General features: G+C 31.7%; 2 protein-coding genes across 5 annotated transcripts in view; both read left to right on the top strand.

The window, feature by feature from the left end:
• Positions 1-490: 490 nt before the first annotated feature.
• The window catches only part of LOC124371050 (gastrula zinc finger protein XlCGF46.1-like), a 49,248-nt gene continuing 24,758 nt past the window's right edge, over positions 491-24,980 (top strand). The window contains exon 1 of one of the 3 annotated variants that reach the window (XM_046829358.1): positions 491-803. The gene's annotated coding sequence lies outside the window, so the exon portion shown is untranslated. Of the gene's footprint in view, positions 821-1,810; positions 1,875-24,980 lie in introns of those variants that run through there. The other 2 variants (XM_046829357.1, XM_046829360.1) reach the window with 2 other exon arrangements.
• LOC124371052 (zinc finger protein 513-like) lies at positions 697-18,982 on the top strand. Of its 2 annotated transcripts, XM_046829364.1 has the most exons (3): positions 697-828; positions 16,477-16,970; positions 17,307-18,982. In XM_046829364.1, the coding sequence occupies exons 2-3, from the start codon at positions 16,528-16,530 to the stop codon at positions 17,464-17,466; spliced, it is 603 nt and encodes a 200-aa protein (XP_046685320.1). In that variant the 5' UTR covers positions 697-828; positions 16,477-16,527; the 3' UTR covers positions 17,467-18,982. The 2 variants fall into 2 exon arrangements, with proteins under 2 accessions (XP_046685320.1, XP_046685319.1); XM_046829363.1 differs by having other exon boundaries at positions 16,477-17,442.

Genomic DNA, 24,980 nt, shown 5'->3' with positions numbered 1-24,980 from the left:
AAAAAAAATACAGCCTTACATTCCCCCAAAAACCCTGGTTTTCACAAATAACTCTGAACAGACAAGACACAATTACAATTTGTAGAATAAGACTAGGCCATGCTAGAGTTAACAAAATATTACATTCTAAAAATCAATACTTTACACCTTTGTGTTTACAATGCACACTAAAATCAAGACGAAACGCTAGAACATTTGATATTTGAATGCCCACATTATTATACTTTCAGAAACAAGCATCTGAAAGAAAACATTAAAAAAAAGAAATACCAACACAATCTAACCCAAGCTCATAAATCAAACCAAATTGAAATATATAACGATATAACTAATTTCCTTAGACAAATCAAAAGAAAAATGTAATTTTAAAGTTACACACAAACTCACTCCCAGCACTAACACATAAATGTGGTATCCATTCGGGATTCTTCATCTGCGGCCTACCTTCCCATTTCTGGGATAGGAAAGCTTGATAGGCCCCTAGCAAAGAAAAGTGACCCACCTTTTCCATTCTGAAAACCCTTCTTATCTTAGATATCCTGATCTTTTTCAACACTAAAAAGACAAAATAACACTAGGAATTATGTTGAGTGATATATGTATGTTAAAAGTCAACCTATTGACCACTGATTAACAAAAATTGCTAAATCAAAAATCATTATGTAACACTAACTTATGTTTGTTTGTATCTAATTGTAGATCATCATAATCAACAATTCAATCTAAGAGTGAAGCAACCACAAAAGTGAACTACGAGGCTGCAAGGATAAAAAGGCATAGCCTAAAAGAAGAGGAAAAAAACTGTGAGAAGAGCACTTAGGTCTAGAGGCAATAGTTTGTTGGTTTTGTTATTTGTTACGGAGTGGCTATATGCCCGGTCACCGGTCTTGGTTTCAAAGAACGGGAAAGACTATGACGTCACAGACTGTGACGCCAAAGGTTTTGAAGTAGCTCTAGCACTGTGCATTGTTATTAAATGGCGGGTTATAGAAAGTTTAGTTCTTTTGACCAGTTGAAAATTTTTATCAGTAATAAAGAAAATACGGACCATATTCAATTAAGAATAAGTGATTCGAGATATGATATATACTTTAAACTGTACCAATATCCCTTCTATAAGAACTTATAGTCCTGCTAAAGTCCGATAATACATAAGTGATTAATAATAAAACTATTTTTAATCGGTAAATAATGGAAGAATTTATTTTCAAATATCTCAAGACGAGAGACTAATTTCCCTATTACCACTTACATACAATATACAATGAAATCATAACCATTTGAGTGTTATTAGTAAATAAAACTAATGTTCCAGTTATTTTATGCTATTAAATGACATATTATTTAATATGAAAAAAAATTATTTATAATTAATTATGATTTTTCTTAATGACTATTAATTGAAAACATTCCAGTAAAATTGAGAGAAACAAAACTATATCTAAACTACGAAGTGTAGATTCTGTTACATGGTTAATGTTTAGTTGTATATTTCTTCTTTTTAATTTATTTAAGCGTACACTTTTATTACATTACCGTCAATTACATTACCAATGCATAATATTGCAATTAATAAAATAGTCTACAAATTGTGTTTTTTATATTTCTAAGGCAGTGGTGTAAAGGTGACAGTTATGACTGCCCTTTCGTACGTCACGGTTGACGTCACCACTCATTGCACGTCTGTCTAATCTACAGAAGGTAGCCATATAGCCACAGCGTATTTGTTAATGTAGTTGTCATGTTTATTTTCTTTAGAATCGTAATGTAATATTTTTTGTCGTTAATGTAACATAATTCTTATTGGCTAAAATTATAATATAAAATCGATATCGGGTGATATAAATTCTTTCGATAATAATCGACTAAGAAGTGTAAGTTGCTTATTAAATTCTCCCTCAATATTGTTTAACCCTATCAGTGCCAACATCTAGGTTAGCGGACGTTTTTAAGAACATTTATCATAAGTGTAATGTAATATTTTTATGCATATTTTATATCAGTTTGCATTAAAAATAAAAGTACTTTCTGAAGTAAGTTAGTATGAATCGTTGAAGGTCCCCACTGAATGAAAATATTCGTAAGTAAATACATAGTGGAGGAAGAGTACCTAAATTACAAGTTGTAACATTTATTTCATTCTGCAAGTTTTTATAAATAGCCAAAATCATGTTAGGCCTACTCCTTTTGTTTCTATCCTAAAGGGTTATATACTGTAGTTATTATTATGGTTATCACTCATAATAAATGTAGTAAAGTCAGTAAAAGAAATGGATAATTTATATAATCAAGGTATAGGCAATATTTGAGTTCCTCAAGAAAGTGAGTGACAAAAAATACTATATTTGTATTTTTGGTGATAATTTAATAAAGATTAGTGGATATGTTTAAAATAAAGTATCCTTTAAGTGAGCTTGATTTTATTAAGCTTGAGAATTTTTTGTGTACTTATTTCAGTGTCATAAATTGAAAGAGAAAAATACATTTTTTACACTTTATTGTTGTTATTTATTATTTTTCTTGTTTTATAAAAGGTTTTTGAGTCTATTCAATAATAATATACATATTTTTGTAAAACATAAATGTTTCAAAAATTTGCCAATAAATAACAAAGTTATGACCTTTTCCAATAACATATGCAAATTGCTAAAATTTTTGCATGGCACTTTTGGATACACATGCAAAAATACCTTTGGCATTATTCACTAACATTCCAAAATAATGTCTGGCACTGAAAGGGTTAAAATGAACGAACTACGACTTTTTAATAAATGTATGTAGTTCTGATGTCATAAGTATGTGCAAAAAATACCATAACATATTGTCTATAATTGTATAAATGTTTGTTTTGTATAGTTATAAAAATTAGTATAGTATTATTTTCTATAATATTAACTTAAATGGGTAGGGTACGAAAGCGGACCCGGTTTTTTATATCGAAATTGGCAACCGACATTACTTATCATAACCATCGATATAATCAATCGATACTAATTAATTATTTTGAACAATTAACTTAAATTATATATATATCAGCTGGAAAACACTTTCAAATAATAAACACAAGGTAATATTTCAATTTTAAATAAGTAACATTTCATTATTAAGAATGGCAGTCAATAGGGGACAGTGTCCAAAAAAATATCAAAAAATCGGTTTTTTTAATAATATTATTTTATTAATCTTTAGTTAATTCTGATTTCAAAAATATATACATGTTATATGAAACCTCTATTAGTTTATTTATGACAATTTTTTAAAAAAATTCTGGTACTTTGGGATTATACCGACCACACCAGTATGAAGAACACAAAAATAGAAATTTATAGAAACAAACATGATAGAACGAAAAAAACAACTCTTCAATTACAAAATTACAAACTTACAAGCATTTCCAGGTATTGTGATCGGTATTGTTGTCGCTGTTATCTTATCTTTCTCGAGAATCCTGATTACGGCAGGCCGCGCGGCATCACGTGATTTGCACGGTACATCATTGCCTTTCCATTACAATTCAATTTATATTTCTGATTAGCCCCTCTAGAATTTGATATTTTACTGATAGGTACTATCTCGAGGGATGTTTTTCTTTCGTCGACATCAGCGCGGGGCAGCACCGAAGGTGCTGTCGAAGCCCGTGCTGATGGCCGGAGGCACTCGCATTTTGGGTGGCGGAATGTGATCAAGAATAAAAACAAGTTTTGAGTGTTTTTTTAATAAAAAGTTTAGTTTGGTAAATGTTTGTTTTTGTTGAATTTTTGTGTTTGGAGAAATGTAGAGGTAAAACACGGAAGTACAACAAAGCGATGCACCAGCTGAACGGGCGGCGAGACTCTGCAATCACGTTATCTACTAGACGCTCGACTTTGACCTCTGTCTGAGGATGGGGAGGTGTTTGCGATAAGACAATTCCTGTTTTATATTGACGAAATATTGTTCTACGCTAATCTAGTAATCAGTAGAAACGAAATGTGAAATAACGATTCATGTCTGGGTGTGGTCGGTATAATCCCAAAGTACCAAAATTCTCGACAAGCAACTTTTAGTATATTTTCCTTTGACTCGCAGGCTACTGCTTGAAGTTTGTTATTGTAAACTTATTGTCTTTGTTATAGTACACCTATTGTGATCTGAAGCTTATTATTGTAATGGCTGTGGCAGCTTTTACAGATGCTGCATTCTGCTAAATGCATTTTATTGTGACTTGTGTTTTGTTTATGTTACTGTTTAGTGTTGTTGGTTATGTTTGCTTGAGTTTCGTGAAGTGAAATTGTGATTAGTAAATAGTGTTTGTATTGAAAATGCCGAGGTTTTCTAATAAAGTATTTAAAAAGAGAGGGCCTGTTGGTAAACGAAAGGCAGTTGATTCAGCTAGTGACAGTAATGATGTTCAGAATGGTAAAAAGCAAAAAGTAAGTGAAACCCCAAGTTGTAGTTCTAGGCCTAGTCCTAAGATTAGTGCATCAAAAAAGAAACTGTCAGACTCTGATTTTACTATATTTGAAGACAGTTCTGATTATGGAAATGAAGTAGTAGATCTATCATTGCTATCTTCAGCATTATTGGAAAATACATTGTGTAAACATTGTACTCAAGGATCTATTAGTATACGGAAAGTTGGTAGACAATTTGGCCTCGCTTCTAAAATGTCACTTATGTGTAACAGATGTGAGTACGAAGCTTTTTTTTTATAATTCAAATAAGTGTACTGTTGATTTTGCTGGGGAACAAGAGCAGGCATTTGAAATAAACTTGAGGTTAGCCTATGGCCTACGCTCTATTGGTAAAGGGCCTGCATCTGCGCGTATGCTATGTGGGGTCATGAACTTACCCAATCCTTCAGTAAAAAATAGTAAAACTATAAAAATACTAAAAACTGCAGTGAAAGAAATAGCTGAAAAAAGCATGAAGTTAGCCGTAGCAGAAGCTGTAGAGGAAAACAGTGCAGAATTGGAAAATGAAAATCGCGATTTGACCGCAGCATTTGATGGAACGTGGCAGAAGAGAGGTCATCAGTCACTCAATGGCGTTGTCACTTGCACTTCTGTTGACACGGGTAAGGTGTTAGACGTTGCGATTTTGTCAAAACATTGCTTGTGCTTAGATAAAAACAGCCACAACGTCAACTGTAAGGCTAACTACAGTGGAAGCAGTGGGGGAATGGAAGTCGCAGGAGTACAAACTCTTTTTGGCCGCTCCAAAGAAAAATACAATATACAATACACTAAATTTGGTGCGCCTGAATTAGCACCCCCTGGACATAGCACCCCCTCGCTACTGACGTCATTTTGACGTCACGAAAGGGGGTGCTAAATCAGCACAGTGGCCGTGTCCAGGCCCTGAATAAGCACCCCCTTCGAATACGGGGGTCCTAATTCAGCGCCTTGACCGTGTTCATGTGCTGATTTAGCACCCCCTTCGAATAGGGGGGTCCTAATTCAGCGCCTTGACCGTGCCCATGTGCTGATTTAGCACCCCCTTTGAATCTGGGGGCTGCTAAATCAGCGCCGTATTGATGAGATGAATAATTACCCCAACGGAATAGAATAATAAACGTTTAACCACATTGCGATTTATTTTTAAATAAAATTATATATATATATATATATATTATATGTATAATTTTTATATATATATATATTTATATATATCATATATATTATATATATAATTTTATATATATATAATAATTTAAATATATTGCAATGAGTATATTTACTGCATTGCTGTGGTTTACTTAATATTTCAAAAACAAACAGTTCATTACCAATTGTAAAAATACTATGCATCAAGTATACTTAAGTAAAAAACTAGATTCTAGGCATTCAAATACAGGTTAATTTTAAAGTAAAATTAATTTGAAATCATGGTACGAACAATGCAGAGGAACTGATATTGCGTAAATCCGGCATGCGTAATAAATATACATAGTCAGAGATTATATCAACCTATTAACCACTTTAAAAACAATTATTTATTTATTTTAATTTTTTCGAATACCAATCAAAAGCGGGAAAATTTTGAACCGTGAAATTGTAATTTTGCGACGGCTAAGAGCCAATTATTTTTAAGGACCCATTATAAACTGAATTATACTATTTAAACTGAATAGTATAATTCAAACACACTTGACAAACAATTTAAATATTATTTTATGTCTACAAGAATCAATATCATTCAGTTATATCCATATCAGTGAGTTCAACTATAATTAAAAAAACGTTGAAAACAATGTTAAAACACGTAGCAATAAATATACTACCATATTTTCAAAAGCGTTATTGCTTAGGTCAAAACATACATTTATATACTGAGTATTATGGATCTACATTGCTTAATTTCCCCTCTGACGGTTAGTGTGCGTTTTTTGTTGTTGTTAAAAATGGAATATCTTTTAAAATCTAAAAAGAAAACCTAATAAATTTAATCCTACCAAGTCTTGGTCAAAATTTTATGGCGGCTAAAAATATATTATGATGTTATCTTCAATACTTTCAAAATAGTTGCTATTAAAATATTTTACCTTTTAACTTCTTAAAATCTGCAATTATTCTAAATATTGCAAGAAAATGAATTTGAGAGAGTTCTATCACAAATCTAATGACCAAATATATAAAATATCATATGCACAGATTTACTGTAACAAACCACTGTCGCAATTGAGGTTCTCAGCGAGTAGGTCACGATACAAAAATCGAGTAAACGGCAGCTCCAGAATATCTTATGCCAATTGTGCTCACATCTTAGTCCCTTCATTTAAAGTACAGGAAATACATTAATATCTGTTGCCAAGCAACTTTTTTTCTAATAAATTAAAAACTACTAGAGATATTGCAAATTTATCAACAACTAGCGGGCCCGGCGCGCTTTGCTGCGCATTTCAATAATTATTTGCAAAAGTTGCCCGCGGCTTCGCACGCAATTTCCCGTTGAAAACAGTACACTATATTCACTTATTCTTTTTCTATCACATTCTAAACATTGCTGAGATAATTGATAGTCGTTCCATCGTGAGCCTCTTGGGCGTATTATGAAGGTATGTACCATATTCCTGCCTCTATCTAGCTGTTACCCACGGCTTCGCACGCAAATCTTAAGAACCGAAGTCCTTATATTACTTAGTAAATTTTTTTTTTACTATAATAAATTTTAGATTAAATTAGTTATATCTCCGATGCCACGATTGAGCTTGCTTTGTTGTCTCGATCGAGAGAATATGTACACACGGAGTTTTGAGAACCATACTTCTGTCAAAAAAAACAACTAAGGTTGATTTTATAACATTCTTTATATTTGTAGCCAACGTAAGATAGTAATTATGATATCTGCATTGCTCTTCTGATCAAGCATGAGCATGGTTTATATTAAATAAATATTGCAGTTAAAGGTGAATTTTTACGTCAAATTTGAATTGTATTATCTGGATAGTAAAGTCTATGTTTAACAGTGATTGCAGAAACAGTTTAAACAAAATTTGTCGTTTCTCTTAAGCTTACTCTATGCTTTAAAACTATAAGTGTAATATATGTTTACAAAGAACAGCTGATTAAAAATTTGAAAAGACGTTAACATATGTTTGCTGCAATGCATTTCTTATGGGTATTTCTGTAACCAGTGGGGCGGAATCCTGAATCGGGAAAGGGATGGGCATAGCTTATAAACCTTCTCCGTGGAAAAATACATATACGTACAAATTTTCATCATGATCGGTCCAATAGTTCACGATTCCATAAAGGACAAACATACAAACATTCATTTTTATATATATAGATGAACGCCTTTATGAACAATGAAGGACAAAAACAAACGTCTTAATTAACAATAATAAACTGTTGTATTTATCATAAAGCTTAAATTTATTCACAATATATGTTAAAAAAACTAAATAAAGTGACTAGGTTATTTGTTATATATTAAGAATAATAAACAAGAAAAATCGTACAGTAATATTCAGACAGTAATGCTGTTATAGATGACAAAATCAAAGATAAGCGGTTTTTATTGGAAATACATCTGATTGTCGCTTGACTAAATTTTCGTAAATAAATATGTCCTAAAACAACAGATATTTAAATAAATTCATTAAACATCAAATATATGATTCTATTCTATCCTTAGATAGGCCTGAAACATGTATTTCAAATTTTTTGCATAATAAATGACAAAAATAAAAAAAAATAGGGACAAGATAATCTAAAGCTGATGTTAATTTATTTTCACGAACCGTGTTTTTTTACAGTAAATATGCTCTTAATGAGTTACTTATTATTAGTTTGAAATAGTATTTAAGTAATTAGATTTGTGATAAAATCAACGAACAGATTTATTCTTGTATACCTGCTGGATTTTAAGGCATTGAAAGTTAATCAGATTTAATGGCCGCCATTTCGAAAGTATTAATGAATATTTTTTATAACTGGCCTTATTCCCAAAATATTTGATCCAAATTAGTTAGGATTTGTTTATTCTTTTTAAGATATTAAAGCGAATTTGTCTAAAAAAAACACATACAGACTGACGGATAGGAAACAAAGCACCAAAGATCTATTTCCATATTCTAAAATGCGTTTTCCATGACCTGAGCAGTTGCGGTATATAGTCCTAAGAATTACAGGACACTCTGAATATAAAATTAATATACAGAGTGTTCCACAACCTCTACCAATATTTTCAGACATTATTCATGGACCATAGGCAAAAACATTCATATTCACCTCTCTAAAACTCAATAATTACTCAAATAGCCACAATTTTGCTTTGTTTTTGTCTTTTTTACTTTACTATTTATATTTGATGGATTTTTAGGTTAAAATTTTGTATATACCTTTATAACCTTAAGGAATAATTAAATCAAAAATTTAAATTTGTTACAAGCTTTATTTTTAAAATAGTGATTTCTAAAAAATCTTTAAGCGATATATGGTAAAAAGATCTCAATTATTACACGATTTAATTAAAAATCCAACGATACCAAGTTTTAAAAATTGGTTGTGAAATAAGGGAGATAGTTTGTTTTTTAAAACCAATTACAGTTTTTTAAAACCAATTACCAAACAATATCCGCCTTTATTATATGACAGCACTGAATGTGGGCTGGAACAATCAGCTGTTTTGATTTTAGCTGCTCTAATCAGGTGATTTTAACATTACATTGCTGAACTGTGGTCATAATGTCCTTAATTATTTGTGAATATAAGTTTATTTTGATTAAGACGTCAGAAAAAACAATCTAATACATGTTGATTACCTAGACCTAAAATTAAAAATGTCTTTATAGTTATTATATTTCTATTTAATATTTTGTTTTTAAATGGAAGACCTCAGACCTACTTCTGGCTTGTAAATTTATACGGAGTTTGTAGATATGCTATTGTTTACGGTGGCAAACGTAGATGCTTAAATGTACCAGTAAAGATTGCTATTTGTTGCAGTTGTTAAGTGTGTTCTAACCGAGGTTTGAAGATTTTGTTCTACCCGAAAAATAAAACATTAAAAAACATAAAAGTTTACTGTATACAAAATGAAATATTATGTATATTTGTATAGTATTTTTTTATTATTACTGAAGTAATATTTATGCTTCTATACATCTGTTGACTACCTAGTTTACAAATCAGCTATAAATATTGCAACGAATTGAAAATTAGAGTGTAACAACGTTCATTACACTTTCCGATATAAATAGCCTTAAAATAAAAGTACAGCTAAGCTGAAGTGTAATTTTAAATTTTACCTTTTTATAGACGCTTTATTAAAGACTTCACTGAGATTTCACTCTTCTTTATACAATATTGTAAGAATGTTCATCCTTAAGTTTGACACTCCCAGATACATGGGGTTAGAAGTGCACATGTGACTAATGTAAAACACAATAGTTAAAGATTCTTTAACTGCATACAAACAGGCGATGATTTTCAGTTTTTGTCCATACATCATTACCGTGTTCTAGTTTATCTTTTCTCTTTACTCGTGTAAAAGTATCCGTTACCTAGAGAGTATAATATGCCACACCTTGGGCCTGTACACTCGAACATTGTTTGATTTCTTCTTATATTTTTTACGAAATTTCATCAAACAAATTCACTATACATAATAAGTTCTGTATTAATATAGGAATAACAACTGAGAATAACATCGATATTATTACTCGACCACTTGATCCGGCCAGATCAGTTTTGGACAGTAGGGTCGGTAGTGCACGGACGGGTGTCGTCAGCTTCGTCAAAATTATGTGTGCACCTACAGTCCTACAATCGATATTTGCTGGTTAATTTCACTCTGTATATTTCATATTTGGTAGACGGCCGATATATAACGAGCAACGATGTGAAGGCAAAAATAAGGAGTTTCAAGTTTGTATATGTTTACTAGCTGATACCCGCCCATTCGTACGGAACTTTTGTAGAATAACTGGTACGTCATAGACATCTCCTTTATGTCTTTAAAAAAATGGCATACTACTGATAAAATAAATTATGGTCATTGGAAAATATTTCAATTTTAATTTAAATGCGACATTCCATGATTTTTGTCCATGAATTTTCATGCTTCCATGCTTTTCATGCTTCATCTGTTTCATTCCATAAAACCTAATTTAATTAAATGTAATAAAATTAAATATGAAAAAAATGCCACAAAGAAAAACTCTATACTGTGTAACAGTGAACTATTTTGCCTAAAATACAAGCCTAAATTGTTTAAAAAATTATATTAGTTTTTTTTATTTGAGTTAATTAAACTAAAAAAAGAACACTCCATTTCCGTGAAGCTATTAAATGAAATAAATAGTTTAATTATGGATTCGTATATAAATAACATAGTTTTAATTATATCTAGAAACATGTTTCATTGAGTTTTCACGATTGGATTAAGCTTGAACTGTTAATGCTCAGTAAATACCCTTATCTAGACTATAAGTAGATCTTCCATTGGTATGGACGCCCAGTACTCAATACCTGTACAATAAAAATGACACAGCATAGATACTAGACTAATTGTGTATAAAAACCATAATTACATTTTACCTTCCGTAATATTACAAAAATCTACTCAAAAATACCTTTTACTTTCACAAAAACTGTAGACACAGCAGTAAATATCTTATATTCGAGAGGAAAACAAATGATGGTATTTTTATAGTATTCTTATAGTTGATATGAAAGAACTTAATATACAATAATACAAATCTTATATCTCAAAAGAATGAATCCATACATCTAAATTAAGACAGCTAATTAAAATTAAAACAAGAGCAGCATTTATCATTAGTTTTAGTTTGTCTCTAATTACTGTATACTCGTAATTAAAAAACGTAAAGGGAAAAGAGCCTACATGGGCTTTAATGATCTGTGCGTAGAGAATTTTATGTTTTTTTATATATATTTAGCAGTGCGTTAATTAAATTTACAAACGTATTAACTGAAAGAATAAACTGAAATAGAATAAATGAAGGATATGATTTAATTAATTATTTTAATAGGTGATATTTCGAAAAAATTAAGAAAGCAAAGTCATGAGTGAAAATTATTACACAAATATGACAATGCGTGTGAGAGGGAGGAGTGTTAAGGTCTATTAGCCTTGTTAGTCGGAGCATTATTATGTAATATTAAGTCTATGGTAATTTTGAAGAGAAAGTAGCCATATTTGATTATTGTAGTATTTAATCGTGTATCGGAAATTGCAAAACAATCGTAGATAGTAGCTTATAAGTGGCAGCGTCACAACAATCCAGATAACAACTGTTATATTTATGATTAAATTGAATATGTAAAATATAAATACCTTTTTGCTGGTTGAATGCTAGGGGGTGCTAATTCAGTGACTGAGCCATGTCCATGCGCTGAATAAGCACCCCCTTGGAACAGGGGGGTGTTAATTCAGGGCATCGACCATGTTCATGCGCTGATTTAGCACCCCCTTGTAGTCGGGGGGTGCTAATTCAGTGCCTGGTCCGTGTCCGTGCGCTGAATTAGCACCCCCCTGCCGTGACGTCAGAGCCCGAGGGGGTGCTTGTTCCAGGGGGTGCTAAAGCAGCGTCCCCCTAAATTTCTTGGCGATGGAGATAGTGCAGCTTTTGGTTCAGTGGTTAGATTAGACCCATACAATGGTATAGAGATTACCAAACTTGAATGTGTAGGCCACATTCAAAAGCGGATAAGGTCCAGACTGCGAAAACTGAAAAGTAAACTGGGCAAACAAAAATTATCAGACGGAAAACCAATTGGTGGTTAAAAATAGACTAACAGACTCAGTTATTGATGTGTTACAATCCTATTATGGCCAGGCCATTAGAAAGAATGTATCATCTGTCACAGAGATGAAGAAAGCCATATGGGCAATTTTTTTCCATAAACTATCAACTAATGAGACGCCTCAGCATGGGCTATGTCCAAAAGAAGAGACAACCTGGTGCAAATATAATAGATCCCTCATTACAAATGAAAAATATGATCATACAAATAGCTTACCATCTGCAATTATGACAGAAATTAAACCAATTTTTAGAGATCTCTCAGATGAGAATTTGTTAAAAAAGTGTACTCACGGAAATACGCAGAACGTAAACGAGAGCCTAAACAACGTGATCTGGAGCCGTATTCCAAAAAAAAGTTTTGTAGGTATTGACACATTGGAACTTGGGGTTTATGATGCCATAGCCTCATTCAACCTAGGACTAGTAACAAAGTGTCAAGTTTTGGACTGTATGAAGATAAGACCTGGTTGTCATATGATCTCAACGATGAAGGCCTTGGATGCGGCGAGAGTTTGTGCGGCTGATAAAGCTATAACCGACTATGAAAGGAAAGCTAGGAGGATGAAGAGGTTGCAGACTAAGAAATTAGAAGACCAGTATGAAGATAAGCAGCAATATGAAGCTGGAATGTTTTAGAAGTAAGTCTTAACATCACAAATGTAAGTTTATTATAGTTTTTTCAGATTTACCGAAACTTGCATTTTTTTACATATAAGGAACATTTTCTCAGGATCTACTTGAGATATCCTTATGAAACTTTCAGAACTTGTTTATTAGGTCCCAATACACATTTAGACACAGCGAATTTTCAATATGACCAATATATTTTTAGTTGTTATAGCTTAAATGTAAAAAAATGGAATTTTATTTGAAAATATACAAAAAAATTTATAATTCCACTTCAAATTGAAATTAATAAAAAAGCCCATGTTAAAAGGTGTGTAAGTAAGCATAGAAACTATGGTAAAAATTATAACAATGTAACTTTAAAGATGACTGAAAAAATGTTCCTTATGTTACTATTGAGTTATATGGAGAAAACCGTTTGGCCGGGTCCCCTTAAGAAAACTACACAACATTGCTTTGAAAGATGATAGGACATGTTTTACGTGGCTTCGACACGTTGGACTCGTACCGAAAAACCTATTATGTGAAATTTGTGGGAAAGAAACATATGTGACTGTGAGAGGAGCAAATATGGTCGTCTTATGATTTCCTAATTTTGGTCACAATAATTTGTTTTATCATTTTTAATATCAAATTCACATTTTAATTTAAAACATAAGTTTGTTATTGGGGGCTATAGATACTTTTATATCGATTGATAGTCTAGGATTTGAGATGTGAATATTAGGTATCGATGATTACATTCTTCGATATAAAATACCGGGTCTGCTTATCGTACCCTACCCACTTAAATACCTATATTTCTTTTACGTTAAAAATATAGTTCACTATAATACAATGTTAAAAGCCTAACACTCAATTTGGTTCAACATTATTGGGCTGAAGTATAATAACCGGCTACCAACACAATCGAATCAACACTTGAATGACCAAACTTTTGATTAGAACGATTTAATGCTGTCAGACATGTGTACCATGTAAAGGGATAAGTAAAAGTACTACACCCCTCAAACTTAGTATAGATAAAGTTGTGATATATTCTATAACCTAAAGTGCATATATTTCTTTTACATATGGAAATATAATACAATTTTTAAAGCCTTAACGTAATTCAATTTGACATTATTGTTCCAAATTAATCTAAACAAAATTAAATTATTTGAGTAATGGCCGCTAGAGACGGAAAATACTCTTGTTTGTCAAAAACCTATTAGAAATTAACGTGTTGAAATATTAAGTTCCAGTTACCTCTTACCATTGTAACTGATCTAAACCAATGTAATCTCTCCAAAATATCCTCCAAAATAACAAAAAGTAGCTAAATGTTACATTGTTTTATTTGTTACATTTGGTTCTTTCTATATCAAATCAACAAATAAAAAGAGTTTTTACTTTGAACATTTCAAATTTTGTTGAAACTTGTTTTATTTATACTCTCTGATACCCTGAACTAAAATATAATTTAAAAAGTCTATCCCTTTTACCCACCCAACCCCTAACTATAGTTGTACATGACTTCACGCTAAAAATATGCTCTTCTTACTTGCCTACCAGTGCAGAATCTGTGCTGGAGTAATCGAGACAGCAGTAGGTTCCCATTCATGACCAGTTGATTGACCCAGCTGACTACCGTGTTCTCTCGTGGAAGCGCCAAATTGAAACTTATAGTAGCACTCGCAACAACATACCACTGTCAGGAAATTTTTGGGATCATTTGAACCTGGTTTCGTTGGTGTTTCGGAGTTCCTTATGAACAAATATTGTGAATTTGTTTTGTTTATCCCTGAATCTAAATGTCTATTCTGATCTGCTTACTTTTCCGATGCCTTTAAGATATTTACTTGTGGAACTTGATAATTTGTAGATGTGCAGAAAAGTGGATCGAATACGAGTATATACCGTACCTATTTAAGTATAATGTTCAGTGACAGAATTACATGGTTAGTCTAAGTAAATAAATTAATTAAGGGAGTAATGTTTACCAATGTTCAAAGATGTTAAAATAATGATTCTTCTAAATCTGTATATATATATATATCTGCTTGATCGATGGTAAGGGATCTTTAAATAACCTACGTAGAAGAAAACAAACCCATGATTATTTTAATAGCTAAAACCATCTTCTAGACTTAGTATTAGTAAGATTAGAAAAGCCAGAACGAGTATGTATGAAGATTGAATTATTTAATAAATTGCCTAAGAATGCATGGGATGTGCACTTAAAACAGTTAAGAAAAGTTATAGATAATTGAAGAAAAATAATGTTTACTCTATTGACGAATTTTCGGCCTGTGATATTAGCACATTACATTTTTAAGGTTTGAATTAGGTGTTTGCCTAATTTTCAATAACTATTATATAGTTTTTGTCATTGTAATTTATATTTCAGTATTAGTATTTCAATATAATATTGCACTGTTGTATTTTATAAATGTGTTGTTTATAGGACAAAGTTCATGTATTTTAATAGGCCAATTTTGTTTGTTTATTTAATTTAATTTATGATTATATTGTTTATTCAACTATATATAATTGGTATTGTAAGTAAAATAAAAAAAATACTCATAAGCCCATGACTTTGGTAATGATACGGTTTGTGTTTAAGACAGTACAAATTCATGTTTCTTGTTTTCTTTTCAAAGAACAAAATAGTATTTTAGATTTATATAGGCGACACTTATTTTGTCTTCACTTAATTCTTGTTTTTGCGTGGCATTGTTTATTGTTTGGGGGTGGCGTGCTGAGGGCAGAACTCAATACTCATTGATTAACCATAGTGCTTTTATCCTTATAAAATTCTTCTTTCCTGTACCTTTTTGTGTATTGTAGATAGAACAGGAAATAAAAATACACTACAAAAAGGACTTGTGGCCATGTGGACATGTTTTCACAAATATCTAATCTCGTTAGTGATATTAGTTGATTATAGTTTTTAATACGTATAATCAATCCTAACTTTTCTCAGTTTAGATAAACCAACATGTAATTTATGCCGTAATCGTTGCTACTATTTTACTTATGGATCTTGTATGTACAATTTAAAAAACAACCTCTTATATTTGATTTGATTGCTACCCAAATTGTAGACTATGAACGATCACTTTTACATAAACTAGTCACCTCTGTACCTCATGCAGTACTTTTATAAGTTAATTCTTACAAGTCTCGTTTAATAGTACTTTATTCATTAACCAATAATACTAAAGATCTGTTTATTAGATTTTAAACAACTTAAAGGTCTGCGAAGTATAGTACGCACTAGGTACTCATACACAAAGTGTATACACACACACTTCAAATAGTAATAGTGCTTGACTGTTGATAACTGATAGTGATATAAAGTGAATACATTGCCACAAATCTTTTTTTACCGGTTAACAGACTACCAATATTCATGTATAACTTACTTACTCTTACTCTTACTCCCAGGGCCATTTATATCGGAGGTGATATTTAGCCACATCAACAAAGCTCCTCCATCTTGAACGGTCCTCCGCATACATTCATGTATAAGCCTACCAATAATATTAATGTATAAAAGGATTTCATTGAAATTACTAATTCTCATACGTGTAATATTGTTTTGTTTTCAGGATAGATGCACCATAATTGATAGCCACCCAAAAATGTGCTGAATTTACAACATGGATGACAACTCTTTTAAATGTTCCTTGTGCAGCTATACAAGCATGAAAAGTGTGCAATTAAAAAGGCATATGTTAAAAACGCACACAGGGGAGAAAAAATTAAATTGTTCCCTGTGCAACTATGCAAGTATAAGAAAATGGAATTTACAAACACATATGTTAACTCACGCAAGTGGAAAACCATATAAGTGTTCCCAATGCAGCTATGCAAGTGTTACAAAACGGCAGTTAGAAAATCATGTATTTACTCACACAGAAGAAAAACCAATTAAGTGTTCCCCTTGCGACTATGGAAGTATTGTGAAAAGTAATGTACAGTCGCATATGTTAACTCACATAGGAGAGAAACCGTTTAAGTGTCCCTTGTGCATATTTTCTAGCACTGCAAGGGCACACCTAAAAAAACATATGCTAAATCACACAGGTGAGAAACCATTTAAGTGTTTCCTTTGCACGTATTCATGCACTCGCAAGGGGCATCTAAGAATACATATATTAACTCATACAGGCGAGAGACCGTTTAAGTGTTCCCTGTGCACCTATTCATGTACTCAGAAGGATTATCTAAAAAGACATATGTTAACTCATACAGGTGAGAAACCATTTAAGTGTTTCCTTTGCACGTTTTCATGCACTCAGAAGGGGAATCTAAGAAGACATATGTTAACTCATACAGGCGAGAAACCGTTTAAGTGTTCCCTGTGCACCTATTCATGTACTCAAAAGGAGCATCTAAGAAGCCATATGTTAACGCATACAGGTTAGAAACTATTTAAGTGTTCCTTGTGTGATTATGGAAGTATTGTGAAAAGTAATGTACAGAGGCATATGTTAACTCACACAGGGGAGAAACCATTTAAGTGTTCCTTATGCATCTATTCATGCACTCGGAGGATGTGTCTAAAAAGTCATATGTTAACTCATTATGTGAGTTAATATTCAATGCATCTGTTAATGTGCTCATAAGGTGCATCTAAATACTCTTGTTAAGGACTGTGCCTGTGCAGCTTTAAGTATACTTCAAGTTCAGGCTTAAGAAGACATTTGTTAACTCACACAGTTGAAAAACTATTTGAATCGTTTCTGTGCAACTTTAAGTGTACTGAATCAGAATTAAAAGTGCATACGTTAACTCATAGGTGAGAAACCATTTAAGTATTCCCGGTGCAACTTTAAGTCGAAATAATGTCAGTTAAGACACATGTCAACTCACAGGTTAGTAACCATTTAAGTGGTAGCTGTGCAGTTTTAACTGTACCTTAAGTTCGTGTTTAAGGAGCCATATGTTAACTCACATAGGTTAGAAAACATGTCAAGTTTTGTGTGCAACTGAATTTACTAGCACTCTTTGAGAAACCATTTGAGTCTACCTAATTGATATAATCCTTCACTAAGAGGGTGAGTCTAAACACACACATTAATTCACAAAGGTAAGAAATGATTTAAGATCTGTCTTGAGTAGCTGTAACTAAAATCAATGAACACAATGCCATAAAATAAGAATAAGAATATATTTATTCATAAAAGTGTTACGTACATATTTTTAAACAAGTTACAAGAATTGTAAACTAATAACTTAAGTATCAATTTAACAATATTTAGTACTTAACACACATTTAAATATACCACTTGCATGATGACTCTTACATAAATAATCTAAAAGTAAAACAGGAAATACTTCAGTTATATGATTATACTACCAAATATTTTAATAAAACATACTTTTATGAATATATAGGGCCTCTAAAGGCAAAGCCTGTGCAAAGATTCCTTCATAATAAATTAAATTCATGACAGCTCAGATAGAATGTTGACAATTAATTTTGATTAGAAAAACTCCTGTTTATCAAATATCTATGTTACTTCTAAATGTATACTTATGTGCAACTCTGATCCGAATAAAACGTTTTAATTAATGGTATGCAGAAAACAATTTATATTCTGGTTACTTAATAGCCATAATTTCAATAGTTTTGAAAATTATGTATATTTTTTAATTATTTATATCTTTTGGTATTGTATTAAATATGTTAGGTCCTAAAAACAATAGCTTTTTCTAAAAATAGTTAAATTAGGTTTTGGAACTGCTACTTTGTCTTTGTGCCTTAATTTATTTTTGTAGATATTAATTAATACAGGCAAATTACCACTAGTGACATAAAATATTTTTAAAACCTTATACACAAACAAATATGTAATGGAAAAATTTTTAAACTTATAAATAATGGATGAGATGGCTCGTATCCACATTTTCTTTTAACTAATCGAATGAATTTCTTTTGTTGCATTAGAAGAGGCTTTAAATTCGTTTCATAGGTTCCACCCCAGCAAAATATTCCGTATTCTAATCTACTCTTTACTAATGAAAAATATAACATTCTTATAACTTCCTCTGTATACATATTTTGTAGAAAATAAAAGGTTCTTAAAACACCATTAAGCTTTTTATTTACCATGTCTATGTGTTTTTTCCAGTTTATTTACCTATCCAGCAAGATTCCCAGGTATTTCAAATTGTCAGCCTGAGACTCAATTGCACACTCAGGACACTCTGTTTGTACACAAACAACTCACACAATTGTATAAAATTTGATTGGTAAAATTTTGTGGATCTTTTTCAGGCTAAAATTTAAGTACATTGTTTTTTTCCGAACTTAGTAACATATTGTTCTTTGAGAACCACCATTGAATGGCTTTTAAATCTATACTCAGTGCTTCTTCTATATCATTCTAGTCATCTTTTATGTAAGTTAATGCTGTGTCGTCAGCAAATGATGTTATTTTACCATATAAATTTGAATTACAGAGATCATTGATATATACTATAAACAATATTGTACCTAATACTGACTCTTGGGGTACTCCACTTTTTATTATACCAAAGTCATTGAAGTTATTTCTAATTCTTACACATTGTCTCCTATTATTATAGTAATTTGAAAACTAGGAAAGAACGTTTCCTCTGATACCGCAACAGTATAATTTATTTAAAAGAATGTCATGATCTACAATGTCGAAAGCTTTCTTTATGTTCAAAAATATTCCACTAACTTTGCGTCGTGAATTTATCGATTCAAGTATGTAATCCATAAAGTTTTTTAACGTAGTTTCAGTACTCAAGCCCTCTCTGAAACCGAACTGATTTTTACTAAAGAAGTGGGTTTGCTCAAGAAATTTAACTAATCTTTTTTTCATAATTTTTTCAAAAATCTTTGCAAAAGTTGAGAGTAAAGATATTGGTCTGAAATTGTTGCAGTCATTATTCGGTCCACTCTTATGCAAAGGAATTACCACAGCGGTTTTTAAAATATCCGGAAATATGCCCTTTTCAAAACTTCAGTTAATTAAGTACAGTAAGACATTCATTATTTTTGGATACATCAATTTAATTAGAGATGAGCTAATGTTATCAATTCCAGGCGAGGTGTTATTTTTCAAATCACTTATAACAGATACTAAATCATCTACCACTACTGGAGCAAAAAACATGGAATTGCTTGAATTATATTTTTTTTTTAAACCTCTTCTAACAATATAAGTCAAAGTTATCAGTTTTAATTTTTTTATGTCTAGCTTATCTACAATAGACAAAAAAATGAATTAAACTCATTCCAAATTTGTTTAATATATCTGATTTCGTTACCATTAATATTCAAAGACTGTATGGGAGGTCGTTTTGACGTTTGTCCTGTTATTTCGTTTATAACCTTCCACATAGACCTCGAATCTCCGTTACATTTATGAAAAGCATTTTCGTAATAAGAATTTTTTAAATTTCTGATTTAAAATTGTAATTTATTCCTGTAATTTTTATAACGCAATTTTAATTTTTCATTGTTTGGGTGATGCTTAACGAGTTTATAGAGTTTATTTTTTATTTTTTTACAAATGCAATCACTCATCCAAGGTTTAATTTTAAAAACGCCGTGTGTTTTGCTTGATTGTTTAAATTTACTCTCGGAAATTATTGTTTGGATGGTATTATGAAAAGGATCAAACGCAGTTGACAGGTTTTTATCGTCGTAGACTTCTACCCATTTAACCTGGTCAAGTCGTGCAAGAAGCCCGTCGTAATCTACGCGATAGGAGTGTGGGGAGGGGCCGGCAGAATCATACTATTTTCAAACAAGTTAAGTAGGCGTCCCCGATGAAAAGAGCGTTTTTTTTTGTTTTAAAATTATTATTACGAAGAAAATACTTATTAATCTCAACTAGGAAATCGTCCTTGCTGAACTTATGCAGCCTGTAAATTGCATACAAACAAAACCTCTGTGAGTTAAACTTAAATTCTAATATCATTAGATCTGCTGTTTTAAAGTTTACCGATTCACATATAAAAATTTCAACATCCAACTTTACAAAATTTGCTAAACCTCCTGCCCTCTGATTTTCATTTGCATTTGAAAAACTTCTATAATTTGGAATTTTAAAAAACTGCAACTCTTCATTATCTATCCATATTTCTATCAGTACAATTATTTCAGGAAATAAATGTCTGCTACTTAATTCAGCAATGAATAAATCGAAGTTACTTCTCATACTACGAATGTTTTGATGCAATATTGTAAAATCCAACCATTGTTCACGACGAACGAACTTCATAATAATATAAGAAGAGTACAGTTTAATATAAGATATATATATAATAATACTAGCTGTTACCCACGGCTTCGCACGCAAATCTTAAGAACCGAAGTCCTTATATTACTTAGTAAAAGCAATTATGCGCGATTGGCTGCGGGTAACAGCTAGTTCGTCAATAAATTCGTAGTATTTTATAACGAAAACTCTTGATTTTCAATAAAATACCAATTACAACCAAATACCCAGATACCCACGGCTTCGCACACGGTTTCCTACAGAAAAATTGGGACATAGGAGGCATATTTCTTTTGAACGTCGTTATTACCCTTCTGAGATAAATGATAGTCACTGAAAGATACTCCAAGGTCATGATCTATTTAAGATTTAAATTTTAAAACAGTCTCAAAACGCACCACCTGTGAAATAACTGGAATTTTTCTCCAATATTCTATAATTTTTGTATACAATTGAACTATATTAGACCTTCGTGGACAGGAGTCAAAAAGTTGGAATTCATTAGCGCACATACAATGTAATAAATGATGGCGCTCAAGGTAATTTTGAAACGAAAATAGGCATATTTTAGGTATATATTATTACAGTCTAATGATTATGAGCTTCAGATGTTAAGCGAAATTGCGTATGGTTTTTATTTTATTCACTTCTGGATTAAATTAGTTATATCTCCGATGCCACGATTGAGCTTGCTTTGTTGTCTCGATCGAGAGAATATGTACACACGGAGTTTTGAGAACCATACTTCTGTCCAAAAAAAAACAACTAAGGTTGATTTTATAACATTCTTTATATTTGTAGCCAACGTAAGATAGTAATTATGATATCTGCATTGCTCTTCTGATCAAGCATGAGCATGGTTTATATTAAATAAATATTGCAGTTAACGGTGAATTTTTACGTCAAATTTGAATTGTATTATCTGGATAGTAAAGTCTATGTTTAACAGTGATTGCAGAAACAGTTTAAACAAAATTTGTCGTTTCTCTTAAGCTTACTCTATGCTTTAAAACTATAAGTGTAAAGAAATTTAAAATAGTAATTAAATTATATATAAATATATTTTTTGTCGCATTATATATGTTTACAAAGAACAGCTGATTAAAAATTTGAAAAGACTCTTTCACTTAATAACATATGTTTGCTGCAATGCATTTCTTACGGGTATTTCTGTAACCAGTGGGGCGGAATCCTGAATCGGGAAAGGGATAAAAAGTATCCTATAACCTTCTACAGATCAAGACAAACAAATTAAAAAAAAAATTAGGCGAATCCGTCCAGCCGTTTGTGAGTGATGCTGTTACACACGAACAGTTTCATTTATATATATATATATATATATATATATATATATATATATATATATATATATATATATATAAAATATAAGAAGAGTATAATAAGAACAATATAAGAAGAGATATTAAAAAAAGGGTATGAGAACTTCATACTATTGTAAGGTTTGTAAGTTTGGTTTAGTTTAGATTAAGGTTGTGAAATATTATGAGCAAGGGCTGCTGTGAGAGGATTTATGAATGAACCATCAAATATTTTATTTGTGACAACATCTCATTAAATTGATTAAAATTTTAATTAACAATTGATTGCGTCAACCGACATATTAAGCACAAATTTTAATACCTTAATACTTTGAAGATATATCCAATATTAAATTATTCATTACAATTTATTTTTAATTTAATTCATTATAACATTTACTAGTAATTTTGTAGTGTTGCAATAAATATGAATTCATGGACGAACGTGAGAAACTTTGTTTTAAAATAGCTAAACATTTACATGAATTTACATTTTCGAAATTGTGAACATTTATATAGAAATGGAATTGTAAATGATTAATGAACCCTGATATATACTAAGTTCCTAAAATTACTTACATTTTATTCCACTTCTCACTTATTACGCCTTGAGATATTTTTTCGCACACGAACACAAGCACTAGCACTCCCGAACGTCGCTTTTCGAATTCCCGTCCTCGACTTCCTCCTCTCCTCCTTGTTCTTCAGTTCTGATGTTGTTCTCCCGCCAGCTCATTGACCACGCCTCTGCCAAATCTCTCCATCATAATTGGTGAGTAACAATTTTTCATATCGGCATGGCTGTCCCTTACATCGTCGCACGGTTTTTAGAAATAAGCATTTCCGCTGCTTAAACAAGCATTTCCTGTTTGTTCATCATCGGTGTCTGGGCGGATGTGCGTATCCACTTACATCCGGAGGATGTTTGTCTCGAATTGTAATACAAGACTTCCTTTCCAGCAACTATCTGTACATCGATTCTATGAATTTTATTTTACTAATAATTACATATGTCTTAAATTCCTCTGGCTTAATGACGATTCTACCTACGAATCGTACTTATTGTCTAATTTAGGTTATCCATTGGGTAGTCACGTTCATGTACTATAGGCTTCAGGAATTTTATTTTGATGTTGCTAATATGGATGAGGTAGATGGCTATAAAAAGAAGTAGTGTTAATATAGAAGTCCAGGCTAATAATGAGTTCAAAAGTACAAAATGAGTTCCGTGTTGTTTACTATGTTGTTGTCGTCGTGTTTTAGCTGGAAGTGGTGTTGTTTTTGTAGATTGTGAACGAAGTAGGTGAATGCGCAGGTAGCTCGGAGACTAGGTATAGTTGTTTGGTTGAGAAAGCTGTGTAGACATCTTCCTCGTTGTCTACCAAGTCATGTATTTGGTTTTCTGTCACAATGTCAGAACACAATTCGAAGAAATCTCCGACGAACGTGAGCAATCTTCTGTTTCTATCTGGTTGGTGTCTTTGGATGAATGGGAGGTGTTCTGCTACCATTTGTTGATGTATGAGGGTTTGTAATGTGGAAAGGTTGTTCTGTATCTTGCAATAGGTTTGGGAGTTATTGAGGTTTTTAGGGCAGAATTTGGAGAGGGTTCGTTTTTAGGTAAATTTTGCTGTGTGTTGAAAGGAATTTTGTATAAGATAGGTATGGAACTGATATAAGGTAGTGTCTGAGGCATTGGAGTAAAGTACGCTCCTGTGAAGATTTGTACTAGAGGCTTATTGGGTTATTCTATGTTGTGGTTTGATGTGCTGGCAAAGGTGGTCGAAAGAGGCATGGCAAGTGCTGTGAGTAGTAGTAGGAAGTGCTGTGAAGACTTTATCTGTCTCGTGGGTGGTCGGGATCGGTTAGAGTGCTGTACACTGGTGTCTTGTAGACTGGTGTCTCAGGTTTTAGTTGGCTTTTTGGTGTCGAAATTCTAAAACTTAATATCTACAGGTTACATATACATTTTAGGTTGATATTTTATAATTAATACATATTTATGCGTAAGGTTTTTATTTTACAGAAATCTTTTAATGACCTCTCGATGGTGTGTCGTATTTCCCAAGCTCTATGTAGTAATATTTACTAAGCATCTTAATCTCTAGTGTTCTTAAATAAGGTTCGAAATTATGTTATTTTATTATATTACAAAACGATACTACGCACTTTTGTTTCTGAGGAATATGTAATATCCCTTCTTTGTGCTTATTGTCCATAGTCATCATCATGATTATAATATATGTTGCCAAATGAAGGCTGTATAGTTTGTTTATGAGCAATATTGCCGTGCTAATACATGCTATTTAGATATATGTTACTTTCCTTCAATGGTATATTAGATATGTAATACCATACCTAAATATAAAGTAAAAATAATTGAAAAATTTTATTAGAAGGAATGTCTACTTGGTCAGCACAGTTTGTGGGTATGAGTTATTAAAATGTAGAAAAGTAAGCAAAATAAAACAGTTACATTATCTATGTGTGAGTGATTTTTAATATGAACTAGCTGACCCGGCGAACTTTGTC

This window comes from Homalodisca vitripennis, unplaced genomic scaffold (genome assembly GCF_021130785.1).
Source record: "Homalodisca vitripennis isolate AUS2020 unplaced genomic scaffold, UT_GWSS_2.1 ScUCBcl_872;HRSCAF=3758, whole genome shotgun sequence".
Lineage (NCBI taxonomy): Eukaryota > Metazoa > Arthropoda > Insecta > Hemiptera > Cicadellidae > Homalodisca > Homalodisca vitripennis.
This window is presented reverse-complemented; position numbering and strand designations above follow the sequence as displayed.

What these genes read in the sequence shown, in the direction of transcription:
- LOC124371052 (XM_046829363.1), top strand. Translation starts at nt 16,528, where the DNA reads ATGGATGACAACTCTTTTAAATGTTCCTTGTGCAGCTATACAAGCATG.